Source organism: Tiliqua scincoides, chromosome 12 (genome assembly GCF_035046505.1).
Source record: "Tiliqua scincoides isolate rTilSci1 chromosome 12, rTilSci1.hap2, whole genome shotgun sequence".
In the NCBI taxonomy this organism is placed as follows: domain Eukaryota; kingdom Metazoa; phylum Chordata; class Lepidosauria; order Squamata; family Scincidae; genus Tiliqua; species Tiliqua scincoides.
In genome coordinates this window covers 14123059-14146533 of record NC_089832.1, presented here as the reverse complement: position 1 = coordinate 14146533, position 23475 = coordinate 14123059, and the positions used below count along the sequence as shown (strand labels likewise).

Genomic DNA, 23475 nt, shown 5'->3' with positions numbered 1-23475 from the left:
GGTGGATGCCATCAGGGCCCGGTGACTTATTGATCTTTAATTTATCAATTAGGTCTGAAACATCTTCTCCTTTAACCTCTATCTGACTTAATTCTTTGGTCAGGAGGGACCGTTCAGGCAGCAGTACCTGCCCGAGGTCTTCTGCCATGAAGACAGATGCAAAGAACTCATTCAATTTCTCTGCCATCTCTTAATTAATTGGGTCAGGTCTCCCTTTTATCCTGGCACAGCAGACTTGGGAGAAGTCACACAGGCCAACTTTTCCCTAGGCCAACCCACCACATGATGCTTTGCCAATACTCACAGGTGATTATGGGTTCAGAGTCTGTTGCTGATGACCTAGCCTGTCAGACTCAGCTTCCCTAATTAAGAACAATGCTAAGCAGAGTTCCTGCCAAACTGCGTGCCCATGTAGCTCAAAGCCAGGCTCCAGGAGTCTGGTGATGATACATGACATCATCACCGAGCATTCAGAGACAGGGTGTAATCCTTCCTCTTCGTGGGGAGAAGGATAATCTACACCAACACACAATGTGTACGTGTCACACAGTGTCTGATTCAAATGACAGTATGTGTATGCTCTCCTTTACCACAGAATGACAATCCTTAGCTGAGTGAGCTTGTAAATTAGACTCTAGAATCCAGAGACCAGGAAGTTTTATTCACAACCAACTCAGAGCACAAATGTTAACAGAAGAGCTTCTCACAATTAATTATTGCTAGATATCACGGCATTTCACACAGGATGGAGAACACATACTTTTACCTGAACAATTGGCAATATATTGTTGAGGGGAGAGATTTTGTGGTCTTCTATAGCAGTAGTTGCAACAAAACTAAAGCCTTTGAAGAGTTGATGTGCATTAGCACTTGGTGGAACTCCTGGCGAATCTAATGGTAAAATGCACATTAGGTTAGACTGCCAATGTTACATAAGAAGAGCCCTGCTGCATCAGGCCAAAGGTCCATCCAGTCCAGCTTCCTGTATCTCACAGTGGCCCACCAATGCCCCAGGGAGCATGCAAGACAATAGATACCATCTGTGTCCCGGTGCCCTCCCTTGCATCTGGCAATTGGAGGCAGCCTGCCTCTAAAACTTGCACATACCTACTATGACTTGTAACCCGCAACTATGACTTGCAACCCATACATCCGCTTGTAACCCGTACATCCACAGTATAGTACAATAAGAACCACGGTCTTACAGAATTTTTTTCTTTCAGCAAATGCTGAATTATTAAAAAATAAACAAAACAGATAAGGATGCAGGTGAAAGAAGAATTATTTGATTTTTATTCTGAGGTTTATTTATTTAAAACAAAACACAACTTGGAGTTAATTTCAAAAGAGTAATTGAACAATTCTGGGTAGAAGCCAGATCAAAAAAAAGCATCTTCTTGAAAAATGGAAGCAAGTTATCACACTCTTGGACCATACGATTCTGATACAAGTGGCCAATGCATGCATTTACTTAAAAACATCCTAGGCTGCCTTTCTGTCCCCATTAAAAAAAAAAGAAACCATCAAGGAAGATAACAGCAACATAAACAAGATAAACATACGGTTATTGGAAAATATCTAATCTGCTAAAAACACTTATTAAGATTTTCCCAATCTCAAAAATTATCCCAAAAATTGGGATTGGAAGGAGAAAAGAATTCTTCATTATTCTTTTGAACAAATATTACCTTTTGGTGTTTTGGCTGTGAACTCTGGATCAAAACAAAATGTATCTTCTGGTCTTCCAGAAGCAGGTTTAAATGGGGGCTGAATCTCTCTTCTGTATAATTTCTGGAATAAAAATCACAATCACAAAATATTATGCTCACAATTACCTTAATTCTTGCAACAAAACAAAACCAACAATACATCTTAGTGCAGGCAATATTATTATTATTTAAAATATTTATACCACTTTTCAACAAAACCTGGTATATTTTCCCCTCTTTTGTGCTTTAAAAAAAAGTAACATTTCCAAAGAATATGTGAGCATGCCAATTATTAGTAGAATAGTATTTTTGCACACTCACATTCCAGTCAATGGTTGAAAAAAAAGGGTGTCTCTTTATTTCTTCAACGCCATCGGGGCCAGCTCCTGTAATTACACAAAATATCACTACTATGTTATTCTCAAACTAGTGTAAATAAACATTTAATACAAGACCATTTTGCTCTCAACTTTTACATACAGAGAACTCTGTGCAATTTTAGAACCCAAGAAAGATTCAGGAACCATAACATCATATAATTGTTTTCTGCATTCAAAGAGACTCTGGGAAGGAGTTTCTCTAAACATCATCTCACCACCACACCTCACTCACATGCCACGTAAGCCACTCATGAAGCTAAGGGGGCTTCCAAAAATAGCTTGTGGCACCACAGCAAGCTATCGCTCAAAGAAGAAAACAAAACTCACTGGGCATGCCTAAGCCTATGGGCACACCTCAAGCAGCTACCTGGGCATGTCTAAAACAGCCTATGTATATTCAGCAGAGTTTGAAAACATGAAGTAGCTGCACCCAGAACGTTTAAAAGAGAAAGATGCCAACCTTGGCAACACGTTTTTTGCACCTTTGAATTTATCACACCTATTCTACAAGGCAAGCTTAAATAATGATAAAGGAAAACGACTGAGAATTTTTAGAGGTCATATCTTGTACCTTTGGCCCATATCATTACAAACAAGCAAACAAACAAAAAAAATCAAACCCTAATCACATTCACAGGAGGACACCATCACTACTTCCATCTGCCTGAGCTAAGTAATTGAATGGTGGCCAGTTATGATGAAAGTGACCAGTTCACTATAAGTGGTTCTTAGGTGCTTAAAAAAGAAAGATCAGCACATTACAACTTCAGAATATTCAATTGTTATTGTGTGCAACTTACACTCCGAAGTTAGGCGCTCTTTTGAGGCATTAACATTTAAACACAAAAACCAATGTCCTATTAACCCTATTAATTGTGGTTGCAAGCAACATCTTGCATTACTGCAGCTAATGCTGTGATCTATGGAACTTCCCTTCCAACATCATCTCACCTAAGGCTTCATTCATTTTTTGACCCCAAACTTCCCATAAGATTCTCTGGATGCCAGTGGATGTCTTAGATGTCACTACTCTTCATGAAGTTGCCCAGTGGCTTTGGCTTAGCATTTCTTTGCCAAAGCAAACAAGCACTGATAGTGCAATGTCAAAGCAGATTCAAGTCACTAGCCAAGTCCACCAGCAGCATATCACTCTCCTGTCCGAAGCAACAGTATGAGCTGCTATGCCTGCCTGACAGCTCATAGAATTGAACCATTAAAGACCATTCTCCTTATTCTTATACTATGCATTGTGCTTTCATTTTCATCTGCAATGTTGGCTCTTCCAAAATTTTTCTCTGGCTGCACCAAATTGCATAATACAGAACAGTATGACCCAGAATGCCACTGGTGCTGCCTCAGGTTCATGGCCTCTGCGCTATAAAAAACCCAAAACTCTTACTGTGCTTCTCATGTAGTCATCAAACCTGGAAGTGCAGGACCTCCGGTTTTATATATGGGGTAGTGCAAATGTCTGTGCAGCCCCTGAGAATAAATATGAAAGTGCTGCAAATCTGAGTTTGAAGACATTGTGCAAGGTGCACAGTAAGGGGGGGAATGATCTACTTCACGCCCAAGTGAGCAGAAAGCTGATCACTGCGGCTTGCATGGCAGGTTGGAGGCACTGTTCTCATTAAGCTGTGCGGCTTTGCGGTTCAAAGATGAGCAAAGCCAAACTCCGCACAGCTCAGAGCTCACTGCTGAGCAGCAACCAGGGGGGTCCACACAGCTGCTTGGAGGAACATTGGTTGGAGGAAAATGGCAGCAGCAGACTCGAGGTGAAGGGCACCTTGTATCCTCTGCCCCCTGAACCCCCTTGCAATTTTCCACTGATGCAACCCACACCAGCTGGCCTCATAGATGGGTTGGCTCTGGCTTAATAGATAGTCTAGGATCACCCTCTGGAACAGGGGTGCTCACACTTTTTTGGCTCGAGAGCTACTTTGAAACCCAGCAAGGCCCGGAGATCTACCAGAGTTTTCTTTACAATGTTTGCGCCATCATAACATATAACATTTATGTGTACAATGTATGTTGGTGTACCTTGAGCCCCACTGAGTATAACAGGACTTACTCCTGAGTAGACATGCCTAGGATTAGGCTGTGAGGCTGCAATCCTAGCCACACTTACCTGGGAGTAAGCCCCATTGAGTACAATGGACCTTACTCCCGGCGTTTCCTCCCAGAGGCACCTGAAGGGGGGGGGGGGTTGGCACTGCGCGATCTACTCATTTTGCCTCGCGATCTACCGGTAGAGCACGATCGACCTATTGAGCACCCCTGCTCTGGAAATTCTAACTTTGGGATACTTCTTCTGTATGATTTTCCTAACTATACAATTGGGATAAAAATGACCAACCTTAAAGTGTGTTGTGAAACTAAAGCAACAACATAGTTGCCAGTTTTATGGCCTTAGGCTAAGCTATAAACCTAACAAATACTATGCAAAACCCTCAGCAAAGCCCACCAGCTTCTATGGTTTATCCCCAAGATGACCAACAGTTGTTTACTTAATCCATTTCTGCACAGCCCACAGGTATATATACTTGATCCCTGTTGTGTATATGCAACATTGGGCAGAAATGGCTTAAGAACAGCCCTGCTGGATCAAGCCACAGGCCCATCTAGTCCAGCTTCCTGTATCTTACAGTGGCCCACCAAATGCCTCAGGGAGAACACAAGACATGACGTGCATCCTGGTGCCCTCCCTTGTAAGATTAAAATTAATTAGAATTCAAACAAATTATAAAGGATTCTTTAGGGTCTAGATCAGTGGCTCCAAAAATGTTAGCATCCTAAACCCACCTAAAAAAGTTTCACTTTACCACTTGCTCAAGCCATTATGGCTATAATGGTGATTGGGCAGCAGTGCTTCCCCCCAAGTAGCAGGTTTAACCCTTGATGCACATAGCCTAATTTACCCTGACAGTTTCGCAAACCACCAAAAATTGAATCTACAATACACACAGATTGTATTGTATCTGTATTGTATACACACAGATTGGGAACCGCTGGTCTAGATGATACTAACTTACCTAACCTATTTGAAGGATTTCTTTTAAACAACATCCTCAGCAGACTTTGAGCTTCAGGACTAAGGAACTGTGGCATTCCAAGTTTTGCTCTAGAAAAGGAAAGAGTTTAGTTTTAATGTATTCACTGAACCTATGTACTCATATATAACCCTAATCAATGAGACTCACTGAGAGCTATTAGTTATCCAACTGAAAATGTTGTTGCACAATTGAGGAAAAAATTACATGATGAGATTCAATTACTCCAGAAGTGCTCATTTAACTACAGCACAGATGCTTAGCACCAAGTAGTGCAAACTAGGAGGATGAAGGTGCAATACACAAAGCATTCCATTTTCTAGTTAGTCTATTGCAGTTAAAGACATGTTGCAAATACTACATTCCTCAGTGCTTTCATTGGCTACTTCTTCAGTACAGCCATGTGCAAGGTTATGACCTCATTCTCCATCAGTGCTAATATTGCAAGAATAGATGAACCCTCCCATCTAAGAACCAATTTCTGAAAAGAAAGAACTAACTACCACTGGGGAAATTCCAAAATGAAGGGTAAAACTTTGCAATTCTTTGTTTTACAGAAAATGCATATTAAATTAGTGATTTAATAGATGTTTGATGTCTAGAGGAAGCTTCCCTGCAATAATGGTCTAATGGAATAGTGTGAAATATTGCACCAATATAGCTGTAGATAAGCTACAGCTATTAAATATAGGTATTAACCATTTATTTGCAAATATAATTCTAAGGATTAACCATTTTACCAGTAAGTCCAACTTCCTAATCAAATACAGATAAGCACTTAGACTATTTAAGTATTGTGGAAAATTATGTTTTTAAAGAAAAAATGCTATTGACATTATATTTTTAGCACAGAAAAGCCTGCTCATCTGTAATCATATATTCTAAAATCCAAGGCCATGAAGGTTTAACATTTTCCACTTTACAATCAAATTGGTGTCATATAACCATCACTATATCAGCTAAAATGTAATGAATCAACTATTTTAATGTGCAAGCTACTTAAATTAACTTCTATTTAGAAAACAAAAATATACTTACTTGAGGATCATATTCATTGTTTCATTTCTATCTTTACCTTGAAATGGCAGTGTACCAGTAAGCATTTCAAACTGGAAGAAAAAAAGACACACACACATTACGGATTTAGAAACATCAGATTTTAACTTTTTAAAAAGACTATCCTTGAGATTTCATCATAATAGCTTATGAAATTACCTTGAATGTCATTTACAGTAGAAAAGCAGCATATAATGATTTTTTAAAAAACAGTAAGATAAGTTCAAACAAGGAATTTAGCATTAAACTGTTTTGGTAGTCTGAGAGCTACCAGTAAAAATACAGGAAGCAAATAGCAGCTTGTTTAGCACATACAGCAGACTGAATATTCTTCCATCTATGAAGGTTTTAAAGCTCAAACACACATATAAAAAAGGATATAGCACACCTTATTCAAGATTATAGATGTTATTCTCCAATACTGTTTCTAATGTTATATTTACAACTGCTTTATGAAAAATGGTTTAAGTGAAACATTTTATTAGTACAATACAGGAAACAAAAATCAGTCCAAACCAAAGCACTTTTAAAAATGAAAATCTAACTCAAGTTGTATCCTGAGCAACGTAGTGCTATATCAAATCTCTCCCACAATTTCCAAAACTTGTGAAGAGAGTTCATATTTCCTTGGCAACACGTGGTGATCTCTCCCCCCCCCTCCGTTATTAAAATAGAGTGATCAGTGTGCATAGCATTTTAAGGAGTACAAGACTGACAGGTCCCTACCCCAGACAGCTTGCAGACTAAAAAAACTGACAGAAGGGAGCTAACAAAGAAAGGGGAGGGAAGTGAAGGTAGGGATAGACAGAGAAAGAATATACAGTTATTTCAGCAAGAAGAGGAGGTGTTCTGGGAGACAGTTCAAGGCATAAGGAGCAGCAAGGAGAAAACATGGATTTGTGCGTGAGAAGTCCTTTGGATAGCAAAATGCAGCAGAGTTGTAGAAGCAAAGGTCAGACTATAAACAAAATCTGAGATCATATAAGCAGAGGCAAGAATAAGGAGCATGGGATCTGGAAGCAGACAAGAAACCAGAATAGGAATTAAACCCCCCCCCCCCAAAAGAGGGTGATGTGACCAGAGTGGCGGACACAGCAGATTTTGGCAGTGGAGTGCTGAATGAGATGAGGGAATCAAGCTGAGATGAATATCAAGAAAGGAAAAGCTGCAACAGTCAAGGTGAGAGATGAATCACTATTATACTATAGTTTATACACTATACCAGGGGTGCCCAAACCCCGACCCTGGGGCCACTTGTGGCCCTCGAGGCCTCTCAATGCGGCCGCAGGGAGCCCCCAGTCTCCAATGAGTATCTGGCCCTCCAGAGATTTGTTGGAGCCCACACTGGCCCAACGCAGCGTGAGGGCGACTGACCTCTCGCGTGAGCTGTGGGATGAGGGCTCCCTCCACTGCTTGTTGTTTCACGTCTGTGATGCAGTAGAGGTAGCAAAGGAAAGGCCAGCCTTGCTTTGTGCAAGGCCTTTTATAGGCCTTGAGCTATTGCAAGACCCTCATTCATTCATACAAGTTCATATTTATTATATTCATTTATGTAAACTTATGTAAATTTATTCAAATTTTAAATGTAAATTAAATCTTTTTTCCCCTGGCCCCCAACAGCTTAAAAATAAATGCAGTCTGCTTGTTACCCAACTTAATTTTAACTGCCTTAACTGTCTTGTGGAGATGATTAAACAGGTAGGAAAAACACAGAGAAGTGAATGACAGAGACCTAGGGCTGGAAGAATGTTGAGCAAGAGGATGGTATCCAGAACAACAGAAAGGTCAAAGAGGAAGATGACAGAGACCTCTGAATGTCACACAAAATTCAGCAACAAAATAGATATACCATACCATAAGAACACCGAATGACCACCAGTCAGCACTCTGGTTGTGGCCTCTCCTGTTTACAACTTCAGGTGCCATGTACTCTACAGTACCACAGAAAGAGTAGGCTTTCTTTTCTTGGTCAACAGACTCTTTGCTGAGGCCGAAGTCTAAAATAGCATTATAAAAACGTATCAAGCAAAGAAACTTTGTGTGACAAGTATTAAAGAACATTAAAATGCAGGAGTCCAAATGTTACCCTGTATCTCATATGACTCATAGACACAGAACCATTACAATTAATTGAGGAACTCCCAAATTAAAGAGCAAAATAACTGAATATTTCCTGTGCAAATCCCACTGTAATGTATGCAGACTGTGGAAGAGTACAGTATTGCTTTATTGCATCACTACCTGAACTACATCAGCTTTATGTATTTCAAACTAAGTAACATTCATTATTTGGTCTTAAGAATTTCTAAACGGAATGGCACTTTGTCAGTTTGAATATAAGGTACATACAAAAGAGCCTTATTTATTTTTATGTTTGATGCAGTCTCTTCCAGTAGAAGACAAGCATAGTTTCATAATTAAATATGTAATCTGTAAAATGATTAAAAATGTAATCATTTTATACACAGGGAACATTCAGTCAAATTCTTGCTATAATCAATAAGATATGCTCATCAACTGACAATACTAAAATTGTTCACAACTTGATCTGAAAAGCCTCAAACTAAGATTGGTCCTAGAGACTTATGACTTAACCCTCAAAAAGCCAGTGAGCAGCTCATACCAAACAGAATAGTTGCTGCTCAGTTTAATAAGCAGCTTGTGTCAATCTCCACAGCACAAGTTTCAAGGGCAGCACAGGTTGTTTGCACAACACTTTCCAGTTGTGTGCACGAATACTTTAGTTCACAATGGTGATTCATAAATGGTTTCATGAGTGTTCAGGAGCAGACTTTTCTTTCTCTCCCTACATCAGCGTTATTCAAACTGTGAGGCGCGGCTCTTTAGGGCGGCGCCAGGAACTCAAAGGGGAGGCACGGGATGTCCTCTTGCAGCGATACAGTCACACCCCTGGGCAGAATACGAGCCCGTCGTCCGCGCTTTTTTTTTAAAGCAGAAGAAACTGGAGTTGCTCAGCTGCAAGAGTGGCTGCTGCCGCCCCACCCTCTTCCGAGCTTGCAGTCCTCAACCCTCGCTGATCCTTGTCTGGTTGATTCCTAGTTCCCAGCCTGGGATCGCTTCTCATCGAAGTGAAATCTCTCTTTTCAACTCCTCCCTCTTCCACTCCCCCCTTTCAATCTTCAAACCTTCCCGCTTTCCTCCCCCTCCCCTTAAAGTTGGCAGTTGGCAAAGGGGGGGGGGGGAAGAGACAAGCACACACTTTACTTGGCCAGGAACAGAAGAAGGGTACTGTTTTTAAAGTGATTTATTAACCTTGTTGTTTGACTGAAGAGGAAAGGCTGTTTTTTTAAAGTGCTGAATCTTGCTATTTGAAGGGAACACTTATCAGCCATTGATGAAGTGATTGCCAGCCCAATCCTATTCACACTTTCCTGGGAGTAAGCCCCATTGACTCTAATGAGACTTACTTCTGAGCGGACATGCATAGGCTTGAGCTGTGCATCTCCTAGTATAGGAGACAAACCAAACCCTTATCAGCTCTGATATATTTTCATGGTCTATTTTTGTTTTCCCCACCAGCTGCTGGAAAAATTTAATTTCATTAAATTAATAAAGGGTTCAATCCTATCCAAGGAGGATGGGAGAATTGACTAGTTGGACTGGGGTCCACAGGGGTGTGTGTGTGTGTAATGTTGGTCAGACTGGTTGTTCACACAGTTCATTTGATAAAACAATTCTATTGGTATGCTTACAAAGTTTAAAAAAATGAGTCTTCCTGGACCAGACAAAATCTACCTACTCCAGCATCCTGTCTCCAACAGTGATCAGCAGCTGATCATTTATAAAGCATGTACATTGCTGTGTATTAGTAATATATTTTAAGATCTGCATTTAATTAATGATATGGTTAATATTAATAATATATATTTAATATTATATTTTAAAAAATATAATATTATATTTAATATAGTTAATATTTCTGTCCACTTCCTGTTTAATGATGTCACTTCCAGCCCTCAGGAACATGATGGGGAGTCATGGCCAACAGCCACAGGGGTCAAGGGAGCCACTGGCCAGAAAAGTTTGAGTGCCACTGCCCTACGTGAAAGCACAGTGCATTCCTAATGTCACCAAATCTCCCAACCTGCAAGATCAAATGTTCCCCTCTGTTCCTGCATGCTCGTTCCACCCTTCCTCTTTCCATGTTTGGAGCCAACATTTATGCAGCAGTCATTTCTGCACTGACGTTTTTGCTAACCACAGTTAGCTCCAAATTGACTTTGGCAACCATAGCTAGAAATGGGTTTGAACTAAACATATTTAGCAAGGAAAGTCACGTGAAGGGGGAGAACATCTGTATGTGGCAGAGAAAGAAGAGGGAAGGCAGCAAAAGTCTGCAGACCACTCCTAAACCAACAATGAACAGCAGAGTGGACAGTGTCACTTCTGCTCTCAGATTCAGATGGTGGTAGGAAGCCAACGGCCTGTTGAATCCTTCCACAAAAAGCCAGAGCCACATATATTTTGTTATGAAGTAATTGGGTGGGGGGGGTGTAATCATAGTGGTCTGACAAAAGGGGAAAGTGAATCTACTTGTCAGCCTCTGGAAGTGCAACTTAGAATATTTTACATCATGAATTCAAATAAAATCTTTTTTTTTTTTTTAAATCTACTGCAGAACTTCTTGGCTCTGTATCCCACTTTTAAAACTACTGTAGATTCTTCACACTTGACACTGCTTTGTGGAGATTTGCTAACAATCTGAGTGAATGCCGAGCAAGTTCCACAAGATTTTTGCCCTCTCGCTTCTTTTGCTATGGCTATGTTGAAAAGCTGCCTAAAAATTCACCCGTAACTACCAGTATCATTGCTTTTTCCTCTCTACAATGAGGTCAAGGAAAATTTGAAGACTCTTTGCTAATCAAGATGAGCTGCTTTATGAGCAATTTCAAATTTATTTTATTTACATTAAAACTGGACCAACACAGCCTGCAAAATATAATACCAAAGGTGGTACCCTCTCCACAGCCTTAAAACTATTCAGTATGTTCTTTACCAATCTATTACTACTGAAACTTTCAAAAGGCCTGATATTGGTTCTCAGTTTGAATGACCAAAATTAGATCTAAACCATTACCGGTTTTGAAAACTAAAGTGCTTCCAGATGTACTGATTCAGTACACCAGGCATGCACAAGCCATGTGGGGATTGAGGCAGTGTCCACTAGTCTAAATAGCTGATTGGAATGCAACAGGATTGACCACACAGTCTGAAAATTCAATCCAAGGATTGCATAAAATTCTTCTCTGCTTCACAGCTCTCTCTCCCCCCCCACCCCCCCAAAAAAACCCTGCTTCCTACATGTGCAGGTTTAGCATGAAATTGTACAAATGATGGAGTGGGAAGATGCTGCCTGGATAGCACTTTACCATCTACAACACAAAGCAGCAGGAGGCAAAGTGAACAGTTTGCAAACCCAAATAAAGGAATTCAGGGTTAAACTACATGCAACATTAGATGCATCACTGTGTAGCTGGAGGAGAAGCAGCTGCATGGGGCCACATTTCAGACTGAGAAAGTGCGCATAGGAGGGCAGTCAATTCTTTACTTCTGGGTCATTTTCTCACCAAAAACTATCCCTTGAATCAAGTATTAAACTACAAAAGCTTTCTTTTTTGCATTCTACCAGAGGTAGGAAGATAAAACTTTCATAGGGTGATAAAACAGTTTAGGATATTCTAGGAAATAAAATAGCATTCAGGGAGAAATTTGAGTTAACATCCCAGGATCACTGTCTAAAATGGTCTGTATGTGTGCAAATCAGATGATTCATCATTTCCATTTTACTACAGTGTCAAATGTTTCTTCTTACATCAGATTCTTCTGATGCCAATTATTTAAATGTACTGCAGCATGCTTCCTTGCTCCATAATAAGGAGAATGAAGTATATGACTAATTCAGGCTACAGTGCAACAAGCATGAGTAGTGTGCCCTTTCCATTGATTTTGGTGAACTGTGTTGAAGCCTAGAACAGTCACCCTGGAAATGCATGGAGGTGTGATGTTGAACTTCTTACTGTGTAGTTAGGGCTTGAGTTTACTTGGGCATAACTTAGATCAGAGGTTCCCAAACCTTTAAGCAACAGGACCCACTTTTTCAAACAAGGCTCTACTGCAGAGGTCTCCAAACTTTTCAGTATGAGGGCCTCATCATATATTTTACACATTTTTGTGGGCCAAAAAAAAAAAAATTAGTTTTATAAATGAATGAATGAAATTTAAATGAATGAATAAATTTTACTAGGATCTTTTCTGTAATAGCATGTCATGATTCAGAGCAAAAGAGAAAAGTGACAATTACAAAGAAACAACACTACGCTTAAACTGAGAAATAATTTATAATAAATGAAGATGTCTAACAAATGCTCCGACAAAAAAAAAAAGTTGCTATGGGACGGATAAAATCTTGTGGCAGGTTGGATTTGGCCCCCGGGTGGTAATTTGGAAACCCCTGCTCTATTGGGACCAACCTAGCTTTTATTTTTAGAATTAAAAAAAAGTTTCATTCAAGCCTCTGGTTTGATCCTTTTTACAATGGCGCATTGTAACCTTCTGGAGCATTTGTTGAACTCCACGGTCATCGGACCTGGACCGTTCTGGTGGCCTGGAGTAAACATGCACTGTGGCTTAACTGTGTTTTTCATAAGACTCAATACATTTTCCTTGTCAGCTGGGGGCAGTACTTCCCTCTCAAGAATCTTTTGGGGCCTGCATTCAACAGATCAGGACCATTCCGGGGGTGTTGTTTCCCTTTGGCCTGCCTTTCAAAGTGGACTAAGGCACATTCACCTACTCACAAGTATACACACTGTTTCACTTTCTATAAGGCTCAATACATTTTCCTTGTCAGCTATCAGCTTGTCAGCTTTGCGACCCGATAGTGGGTACTGACCTACAGTTTGAGAACCACTGACTTATATACATGGGGACATGATTCAGATAGGAATAGCAGATGCTTCCTGCCAAAAATATACTGCCCCCCCTCAACAGTTGTTAAATCCACAAAGTACCACTGTAAGAAAAGGCACTTTTTAGCCTTAATCTCCATAGTAGTTATTCTTCAGAGAAAAGGACGGTTTATCATCAAAATTGATGCATATCACACTTTGACACAGGTTTGGGGCAATACGCAGAGAGGGTGCATGTATTTTAAAGGAAAGAAATTTTAATGCACATCAGAAATTGCCTGTCCAGTATTCCTTCTGTAAGACTAATTCTGTATGTTTACTGTAAACTTCCTTCAGATTTTTAAAAATCTTTTTATTTATTTGTTTGTTTATTTCTAATTAACACACACAGACATACAAACATATAACATACATTTAGGAGTGCTAAATACCATATACCATTACTCATTAATCATACTATATCTCCTAATCTACTACTCATCTACTTCTGAGATTTTTAAAAATCTGAAATTTATCTCCTTAAGAAAACTAAGCCCTCGATTCTGAGGATGCAGGCAAGATTCATTTGAAAATGTTGAGCAATGTGCTGATAAGGCTGTAACAATGAAACACCACTGACACGGTAGTTTTACACGTGGGTTATGAATGATCTCGATGTGTTATGGACTGTTTTGGTAAGGTAATATTTTAAGAACATCTGAAGAACGGTATGCATGCAAACTGGAGAGTGGTAGAACCACATGTACGTTGCTTATAGGACTCTTTACAGCTATGGTTGGCAACCTTCAGTCTCGAAAGACTATGGTATAAGCCTACAGCACCTGGTATTCCCAGGTGGTCTCCCATCCAAGTACTAACCAGGCCTGACCCTGCTTAGTTTTTCCCTTTAATATCGTGCAGAAAATGTGGTTTGTTCATGTACATGCTTAACCTATTTCTTTCCAGCCCACAGGTACACACATTTGATCCCCATTGTGTATATGCAACACTGGGCAGAAATGGCTTAAAAAGAGAACTAGCTACCCAATTGGAAGGGACACTGAAAGAAGCACTTTAAGAGAAAGCCACTTTGGTACTGATCATGGTATTCTGGCCAGTTTCCAATATTTTTAAAATCTAAAGAACATTAAAAATGCAACATGAAAGTACATTTTAAAACAGAACTTGACTCAGTACAAAGTATCAGCTATTTATACTATTAACACAAAATATTTAAAAAATAGCTTTACTAATAAGTTCCACCTACCCGTTAACTTGATATGTCCTGCTTCATCAAGCAAAATGCTGAAAATTAAAATTCACATTCACCAATACACATAACAGGAATATTTATAAGACAATTTACATCAAATAATGGAATGTCAACAACTATGTCAATTTAAATTTCTATATTCTGCAAATAAGTATACAAATATTCAATTTGGTATATATTGTATATTAGCAAAAGTAAAACAGTAAAGCTAATATTTCATGCAATTATGTATTTGTGTCATAAGGACTAAAAAATAGACCCTTCAACAAAATACTGTAGTAGTGGGTAAAATACATTTTACTTTACTTTTCTGGCTTCAGGTCCCTGTAGACAATCCCCAAACTGTGCAGATGATCCAAAGCTAGGGCCAGTTCTGCGAGGTAGAATTTCACATCTTCCTCTGTAAACATAACCTAATAAGAACTATATAGATTTACATTCTGATCTTGTTAAATTTCTGCATGTCTTTATGTTAAACAGATTCCCCAAAGATTTTTAGGAACAGGCAAATCAAATGTACACTGAATTGCTAATGTGGAAATTCCCCATAATCTAGCATGGAAAGATCCAAGGTTGATGACAGAAGACAGGCACTACAGAGGACCAAGATCAATGCTGCTCTATCCTCCAACCAAATGGGACAAAAGGGAATCGTGCTGAACTCCCCTGGCAAGGAGTGTTCTCATCTGTACACTTGTTCCTACCACCAGGATGGGAGGGCAGGTTGGATGCAGACCAGATATTTGCAACCACTCACCTCAACCCAATGAGCAGGATGAGGAGATGCTCACAAATGCTACTGACATCACAAAAGTATGGATTGGGCAAAATGTGAAGAATGACAACCCTCAAAGGATTTCAAGTGAAAAAGTTGACCAGAAAACAATAAAACCCCTCTCAGTATAGCTATCTGCAGATATTTAACTCAGAAAGCAGCCATTTTACTAAATAATGAAAGCATCAAGCAGAAAAAAGAAGTCATTAACACATGTGGAATCGTTTATTTTTGTTTAATAAATAATGTTTATCTTATGTTTAATAAACACCTATACCCAAATCATAACTGAAATTCCTCTTTTTCACTTTCCCACTTTTGATTTGGAAAATCAAATGTATGTATTTTCATCTTATGAGCAGTGGTAAGCATATTTCTTAATCTGCACAATATAAAAGTGTAATCCTAAATAAACCTCACTTATTACTGGATCAGCTAATTAAATAAACCCAGCCACTCAGTTGTAAAATTGTTTATATACATTTACGTAGTTATCACTAGATTTCAAACTCAACCAGTTACCTCCCCATGTGTACTTTCAAAGTACTTTAAAATAAAAAAGGAACAACAGTTTGTTAATATTGGAGTCTCTTTTCACCCCAAAACTCCATTTACTCAAACATGGTTATCAAAGCAGAGACCAATTCAGATCAGAGGAATGCCTTAAGTTTACAAGAAAAGAAATAAAAGCTAACCACAATGGAGCATTTCTTGAAAATGGAAGGCAATCACACACAGGAAGAAGTTCAACTGAATAAAGTATAACTTTATTTATAATAAAGCTTCTATATTTTTACTTGGAAAATTGAACAGAATGAAATCAGAAGAACTAAAGACAGACAAGAGCACAATCCTCTTTAGAGTCAATGTAGTGTAGCAAACAAGAGCATAGGCTTGTTGTGGGGAGGACTCAAGTTCTATGAAACTGATTGAGTGAAACTGGACCAGTCCCTAGTCCCACAGAGTTCTTAAACAAAGGGGAAGATAAAAATTAAGTATCACACAAAGCAGTCAATTATCCTCACTTAAAACATTAGTTTTTGTTTTAATTTTTTTTTCTAGCTTTAGTGAATTTATATAAATACCTACCTCTTTGGATAATCTTGTGAACACATCTCCTCCCCTGAGAAAATCCAATATTAAATATAGCTTCCCTTCAGTCTGAAAGGCTGGTTTCAAAAATCAAAACGTGAATCAGTTTTATATGACAGTAGGTAAATTATACATGCACATGGTTATAAAAAATTTAAGAATATATCTTAAGGTAAGTGTACACATGAGTTTCCAGAACTTCATACAGTCAAGCAAAAAGCAATAGCATCAAATGTTACAATACTTGACCAAAACACTGCACATGTATATCCATATATTTAGCCACAAATTGTAGATGTGTGGAATAATGTTCACATACCAAACTGACAATCTATAACTATTGCATCTTTAAAGATATATAAGGGAAAGTCATTACAGAACTGTGTTCATTACTTGCTTGTCTTTTTTGTGCATATTCATTTGTACTCGTAAAAGTAGAACCTTTATCTCAATTCAGCTGAACATTATTGGGATAGAAGGACAAATACATGCAATGCGTATCCTTCATGAAGGATTAAAACTAAACCAACAATTTGGTCATGCAGAGACAAAAATCTCACATATACCAGACAGCAGTGACAAGCTATCACTATGTCACACATGGGCAGTGGTGCAAAATGCCCTTAAGCAAGGACAACTTGAAAAAGCAGACAGCAAATTTTTTACAGTAGTGGCTTATAAAACTGGTTATTTTCATATTGGCTAAACAAAAATTCTTAAAGGGAGAACTGTACAAGATGATTGACGCACACTACTCAATCTTTAACATTAATGCTTCATTAATTAACATTAACATCTGTAACATTAATGCAATACAGTCCTGATGCTGCCATTATTTCTAGGCAATGAAAAGCGTTGTGGCAAGACAAGCTTTGTGGCAAGACAACACCTTAGGTGCAGCAAAAAGTCTGTTCAGGACGTAAGTTTTTAGACAAAAGATTTTCAGCAATATTGTTAAAGTAACTGTTTGCCCTGGACAGAGCCCAACTCCCAAACAAGAAATCCTCAAACTGTGCAGTGGGGCACAATCATGCTTGGTGAGAAACAAGTTGAAAAAAAGAAAAGCCCTGGGAGAAAAAATAACCATCTATAGACGAGGTTGCCCATTAAGTTTCCGCATGAGTCACTGCTATGGCCCGGATGCTGCACAGTCAAGAGGAATGCTCTCGAATCAGCAACTCATGCAAAAATGCAGGATTATTTTGAGACAGGGTAACTCATATTTTCAGTACCCAATAAGGTTCACCTTTAGAATATGAGACACACAAGCCTCCAATTTTCATTCAGATAGAAAAATTTGCCTCACCAGCAGTTTGTGAATTAGAAGAGCCCTGCTGGATCAGGCCAAGGGCCCATCTAGTCCAGTTTCCTCTATTCACAGTGGCCCACTAGGTGCCTCTGGGAGCACACAGGACAACAAGATACCTATATCCTATTGCCACTCCCTCACATCTGGCATTCAGAGACAGGCTACCCCTAAAACACATAGGTTGCACACAGTCATCATGTAACCTGAGATGGACATTTTCTCCATAAATCTATCCAATTCCCTTATAAAGGCACCTAGGTCAGGTATCATCATAACACCCAGTGGCAAGGAGTTGCATAGATTAATATGTGCTAGGTAAAGAAATATTTTTTGGCTGTTCTGCCAGTCAATTTTAGTGGACAACCCTTGGTTATGGGGTTGTGCAAGTGAAAAAAAATCCTTCTATTCATTCTATCCATCCCATGCATAATTTTACATGTCTCAATCCTGCCCCTTCCCAGGTCTTAGTAGCCTTTCCTCCTAAGGGAGGTGGCCCCAGCCATCTTGGTCACTCTTTTTTGTGCCTTTTCCAGTTCTACTATATCACTTTTACGATGCTGTGACCAGAACTGGACATAATACTCCAATTATGGCATAATACTGGCAGGCTTATTCTCAATCTCTTTTTTAATTATCCTGACCTCGGAATTGACCTTCACAGCCACCACACACTGGGTCCACACTTTCACTGAGCTGTCCGCCACCAACTCAGGATCGCTCTCCTGATTCATCACAGGCAATTCAGAACCCATCAGCGTATATGGAAAATTTTGATTTCTTGCCTCAACTGCATCACTTTACACTTACACTGCAGCACATCTGCCATTCTTCCGCCCATTCCCCAAGTACTGCGCTGCAAGATGGGTGGATTAAACACTTTTGCTGTACAATTTCCCCATCCCAAATCCTCCCAACTGGTTGTTTTTGATTGGGGGAAGAGGATTTTCATCAGAAAAGCAGTTACAGGAGAATCGTTAACTTTCCCTCTCCAATCCAGATTGCTCTCCTACACTCTGGCAAGACAAAACATCCCTTGCCAGATGTAAGGGAGGCCACCAGGATGCAAGTCTCTTGTTGTCTTGTGTGCTCAGGGAGGCATTTGGTGAGCCACTGTGAGATACAGGAAGCAGGACTAGATGGGCCTATGGCCTGATCTTATGTTCTTAAAACGGAGTGGAGTGGGACAAATACATATACACCTACTCCTAAGACCACCTCTTGATAAATTTTTCACAATGGACAATTTAGACCTGAATTAAGGTAAGATGCTCAATTTTCAAAAACTAATTCTACGACTAAGATCAATGGAATTAAATCCATCTGGCAAATTGTACTGAGGATCATAATCAGTGTAAGTCGTATGATTAATTCCAACTCTAGTTTTCATCAGTTTTGTTAATACTGTTAAAATTTTAGAAGTGGGGTTCTTAGAATGCTCTGTTGGACCGCCCCCCCCCCCGCTCCAAATCAAGCAGGCAGCAGGACAAATACTCACCATAGTGCAGTTTGACAATAAATGGATGATTTACTTCTACTAATATATCTCTCTCCATCTTTGTACGAACTCTATCTCGAACTGCAAACAGAAATAGCAATTACCCAACATGAACAAGCTACTGGACTCAAAGAACCGTGCAAGAAAAGTTTTCCTTTTTCTCGCCAGCTCCAATTACTCTGCTATATTCCCTCCAAGAATGTCAGTAAAGGTGCAATTCAATAGACATTTTCCTGAGGATTTTCAGGAACTCTCAGGAAAGAGTGAACTGAACATAACGGGACTTACATCTGAGGAGACATGCAAAGGATTACACTGCAAGAATATTAATAAATTTGTCTTAAGTTTAATTCATTTGCACTTTTAAAACTTGTGCATCTCTGATCTAGCAATTGTACACTGACAGAAGGACATCCCTTTACAGATTATTCTAAAAGAATTGGTCGTCCACTATACAATGGGCCCTACTAATATGCCGGTTAAGCATCTGCAGACTTCGGTCAACACAGGTGCCAAGACACAGCTGGAGGGCCTCCTGGACATAATCTGAGGCATTGGCACAGCTGCAGCCACTAGAGGCAATGAGGTCCCTAGGGATATAAGGAGCACCTGAGGCAAAAAGGGTTTCTGGGTTGTAGTGGAGAGAGAGACGACTTGCTTGCTAACTAAACAGACTGACTTTGTGGCTAATGAACCTATTAGACTGTTGACTTATGGCTCTGCCTTGTGGACTGACCTTCTGGCTATTGACTCACGGACTGACCCACAACTCTGCTGACCAACCAACGGACTGGCTAACGACTTACTGGACTTTTTGGACTGATTATCTGGTTCACTGACTAACGGACTGACTAATGAACAGGCTGTGGAGTGCTGGAGAGCTGAAGTTTGCTGCTATACCTGGAAGGACTGCTGCCTTAGGAACTGGGAGGAGGGGTCCCTGCAGTTTAAACAGGCAAGCTGCCCTGGTGGTGGAGTCTAGCAGTACTGCCATAGGGAACTGGAACATAGTTGGGGAGCGAAAGGGGGGGGGCTAATTAGCTTAGAGTGGGCCTAAGTTCTCTAAGTGAGGCTTGGATTGGGAATCTGGCAGAACAGCCTCCCGTGGATTTGAGTATCCATGGAATTCTGTATCCATAGGAATCCAGGACAGAACCCCCATGTATACCAATGGCACACAGTATAGGAGTATTCCCATTTATTTCCATGGTGCTCACACAGGAAATGGTCTGGCAACTGGACTCATCACCAACTGGTTAAGGACAAGTACAGCTGACTTCTGATAATCCAGCACCATTGGGACCTAGGAGGTGCCAGGTTATTTGAAATGCTGCACCATCAGGCAGCACTATCTTACCTTTGCTGTCCTCCAATCTGGCACTGGGGTTGCTACAGTTTGATAGGGAAGACTATTAAACAACAAATGCTTATATTTTTGCAACTGAACGAGTAAACAGCGCCAATGAAAGCTATTTCTTTACTATGCAAAGAAAGGCAGCCTACCTTTCAAAGAAGCTTTCTTCAGAACTTTCATTGCATATAGCTGTCCAGCATCAGGACCAATAATTTTCCTCACTAGGAAAACCTAACCAAAGAGATTAAATATTTCATAACTGCTCACTGAATACATACGTATCTTGGGTACTCAGAACACAGAAATCAAGCACAATCCTCTTTCAAGTAGAACTGCAGATAACAAGAATCAAAAATACTAGAAGAATATCTCGTACTCGTAGGTGACTCGGCATTCCGAGTTCTGATCCACAAACCAAACTTCTATTGAGACATCACATCTACAGTGATGGCTGATTAACAGGTTATATAGTCAAACAAGATAGGGGATAATATATAAAATTATCTCTTCTCTTTCATGTCTCCTATTAATATGGAAGTCACACAATGATAAAGTCACACAAACAAATACTACAATTTAAGCTTATTTCTTATATTTGATTGGATTGGGTTTTTTGGAGACTTTGAACCTGCCTAGGTGGTCCCTTGAATGGAACTGAAAGGTTGGCTTACAAATAGTTAACACATACTTTAAAAATTGTCAAAATAAAGTGTTGCTATTTATGTCTTACCTTCCCAAATGATCCTTGACCTAGGACTTTAAGTAACTCAAATTGTGCAGGATCTGCTTTTTCACATCCTTCTTTCACATGGTGGGTAATAGGTATCTCTTTCACACTTCCTTCATCCTATTCAGACAAGAGCAATAGTAAAGACTACTGAAATAATCACCTTTTGTGCCCTACTTACAATGCATTGTGATTTGTATAAGGCAATAAGGCTCACACACTCAAACCTAGATGCCATACAAAAAGAATGCACACAACAGCCCTGCTTGAAAGCTCGCACTACAAAACATAAAAGGGGAAATGGGAGGAAGCAAAAAAAAAATTATTTTAAATTGACCATACACTCAACTTCAGATATCGTGACCAAATTGTTTACCGTAAACTTTTTATGCATAAGTAAAACTCAGGGTTTACCTTGGCAAACAACCTCTCACAAAACAAAGATATATTGGCATTATTACAGTGGAGCTATTGCAAACAAACAAGTGTGGATCTATAAAAATTCAATGGAAAGTCAATTTCCTCTCCTGTTCAGAAGGACACCCCATATTTGCTGCTGAAAGAATGCTTTTATAGGGGAACAAGTGGGTAACACGATTTCAGAGAGGTCCAATCTCAGGACCATTATGACAGTCTTCCCTAGAGAGTTGTCTCACCTAGAAGCTCCTTACAGTGGGCAACACGAAACAAGCAGCACTTGCTTCCTTTCACGAACACAATAAACCACCCCTGGTGGTTCTGAGAAATGCCCCATGCTGCCAGGAATATTGGGCAGCTTGCCTAACTCTCAGTTAAGCAGTGTGAAGGGGACAAGAGATAGGAGTCATTCAATTCCCACAGTTAAGCACAGCGCAGACAGTGGATGTCCATACAACATCAAATGTGTGCCTATGCACATTTCCCTACTATCACTTAATATGCTGCAAGTATAAATGTGGAGACAAAATTGCACCAAACTATGAGGCTTTCAGAATAGGTTCCTAGAAACTACTGCAAAAATATTTTAGGGTATGGACATATCAACCATTACAGCAACACTAAATTACAAGTCATAGCAATGCAGATACTGAAGTGACCTTATCCAAATACTACCAAACTGACCAGTGCAAATATTTAGGTTCAAAGTCTAGGAACTGTAGGTTTATAACTGGAGAACACATGCTGAGGAACACTTTGCCTTTTATGGATGTTCTCTTGTCCATATTGGATACAGCATTGTATACACTCGAGGAAAAAACCACAGAGAGATGAACCCAAACAAAATCAAAGTCCTGAACCACTAACGCATTTTTTAGAATTGGTACCTGAACTGGAAAGTTAAAAAATACGGATGAATCAAAATCAAACCAAAACGTTACGGCTTTTAACACATTGTAATGAAAGATAAAGACAGATGATCCTACTTGACATAATTATATATAATTTATTTTGCAAAAATATCAGTGTACTTTTCTTAACCTTGTAGTTCCAGAAGTAGAGTGATATCTACTTAATTTTTCCTTCCCATGTCTCCAAATTTTGTTTTCTTCTTTTATCCAAAGGGAGTACAATAGCAAGAGCAAAGAGATTTGTAAACTCATAACACACTAAATGACATTAACTCAGGGGTGCTCAATAGGTGGATCATGATCTACCGGTAGATCGCGAGGCAAAATGAGTAGATCGCGGAGCCCTGTCTCTCCAAACTGTTAATATGTCAGTTTCGTCTAGTGACTAGACGAAACTGACATATTTAGCTGACACTAAACTGACACTGAAACTGACACTTTAGCTGCTCTTCAGGCATGCAGCAACAAAACTGACGAAACTGACTAGACTCCAGCAGGGGCTCCATACATTAAAGGGGGTGTCTGTCAGACGCTTCCTTCCCCCCTGGTAGATCTCCGGGCCTTGCTGGGTTTCAAAGTAGCTCTCGAGCCAAAAAAAGTGTGAGCACCCCTGCATTAACTGCACAGTGTGGGTGCTATCCATAGCAAAACCTACAAATTGCATTATATGGATCTACAAAGTTTCAGCATGACTATGTAAGATAACAATTGTTTGTTGACCTGCACTGGAACAGGAAGGCTGACTGAGCTGCACTGTATCCAGTGCAAATTAGGAAGTGGCTGTGGTGCAACTTGGAGTAAGAGGATATTCATCCCCTTACCCTGGTGTCATGTACCAGCCACCCCATGGGACTACTTGAATCTGCGCCAGTGAAACTGCTGGTACAAATCTAGTACAACACCAGGCTAGCTGAGATGGGGGTTAAGCCTCGGTCTAAGCTGCCCATGCTGGTCCCACCCCCCTCCCAGACCCAGTCTGCCCACTGGCCCACCCTTCCCAAGCCCCAAAACACCCCTGT

The 23475-nt window shown here is 39.8% G+C and overlaps 1 protein-coding gene across 1 annotated transcript in view; it reads right to left on the bottom strand.

Annotated features, from left to right (window-relative positions):
• The window catches only part of RPS6KA6 (ribosomal protein S6 kinase A6), a 57679-nt gene that overhangs the window by 12835 nt on the left and 21369 nt on the right, over window positions 1–23475 (bottom strand). Inside the window, exons 3-14 of the mRNA XM_066639901.1 lie at window positions 21132–21248; window positions 20551–20632; window positions 19048–19128; window positions 16241–16320; window positions 14683–14789; window positions 14371–14408; window positions 8050–8192; window positions 6178–6248; window positions 5122–5210; window positions 2031–2095; window positions 1689–1791; window positions 767–891 (exon numbers count right to left, since the gene is read on the bottom strand). Coding sequence (XP_066495998.1) covers window positions 767–891; window positions 1689–1791; window positions 2031–2095; window positions 5122–5210; window positions 6178–6248; window positions 8050–8192; window positions 14371–14408; window positions 14683–14789; window positions 16241–16320; window positions 19048–19128; window positions 20551–20632; window positions 21132–21248 — 1101 coding nt within the window. The remainder of the gene's footprint in view (window positions 1–766; window positions 892–1688; window positions 1792–2030; window positions 2096–5121; window positions 5211–6177; window positions 6249–8049; window positions 8193–14370; window positions 14409–14682; window positions 14790–16240; window positions 16321–19047; window positions 19129–20550; window positions 20633–21131; window positions 21249–23475) is intronic.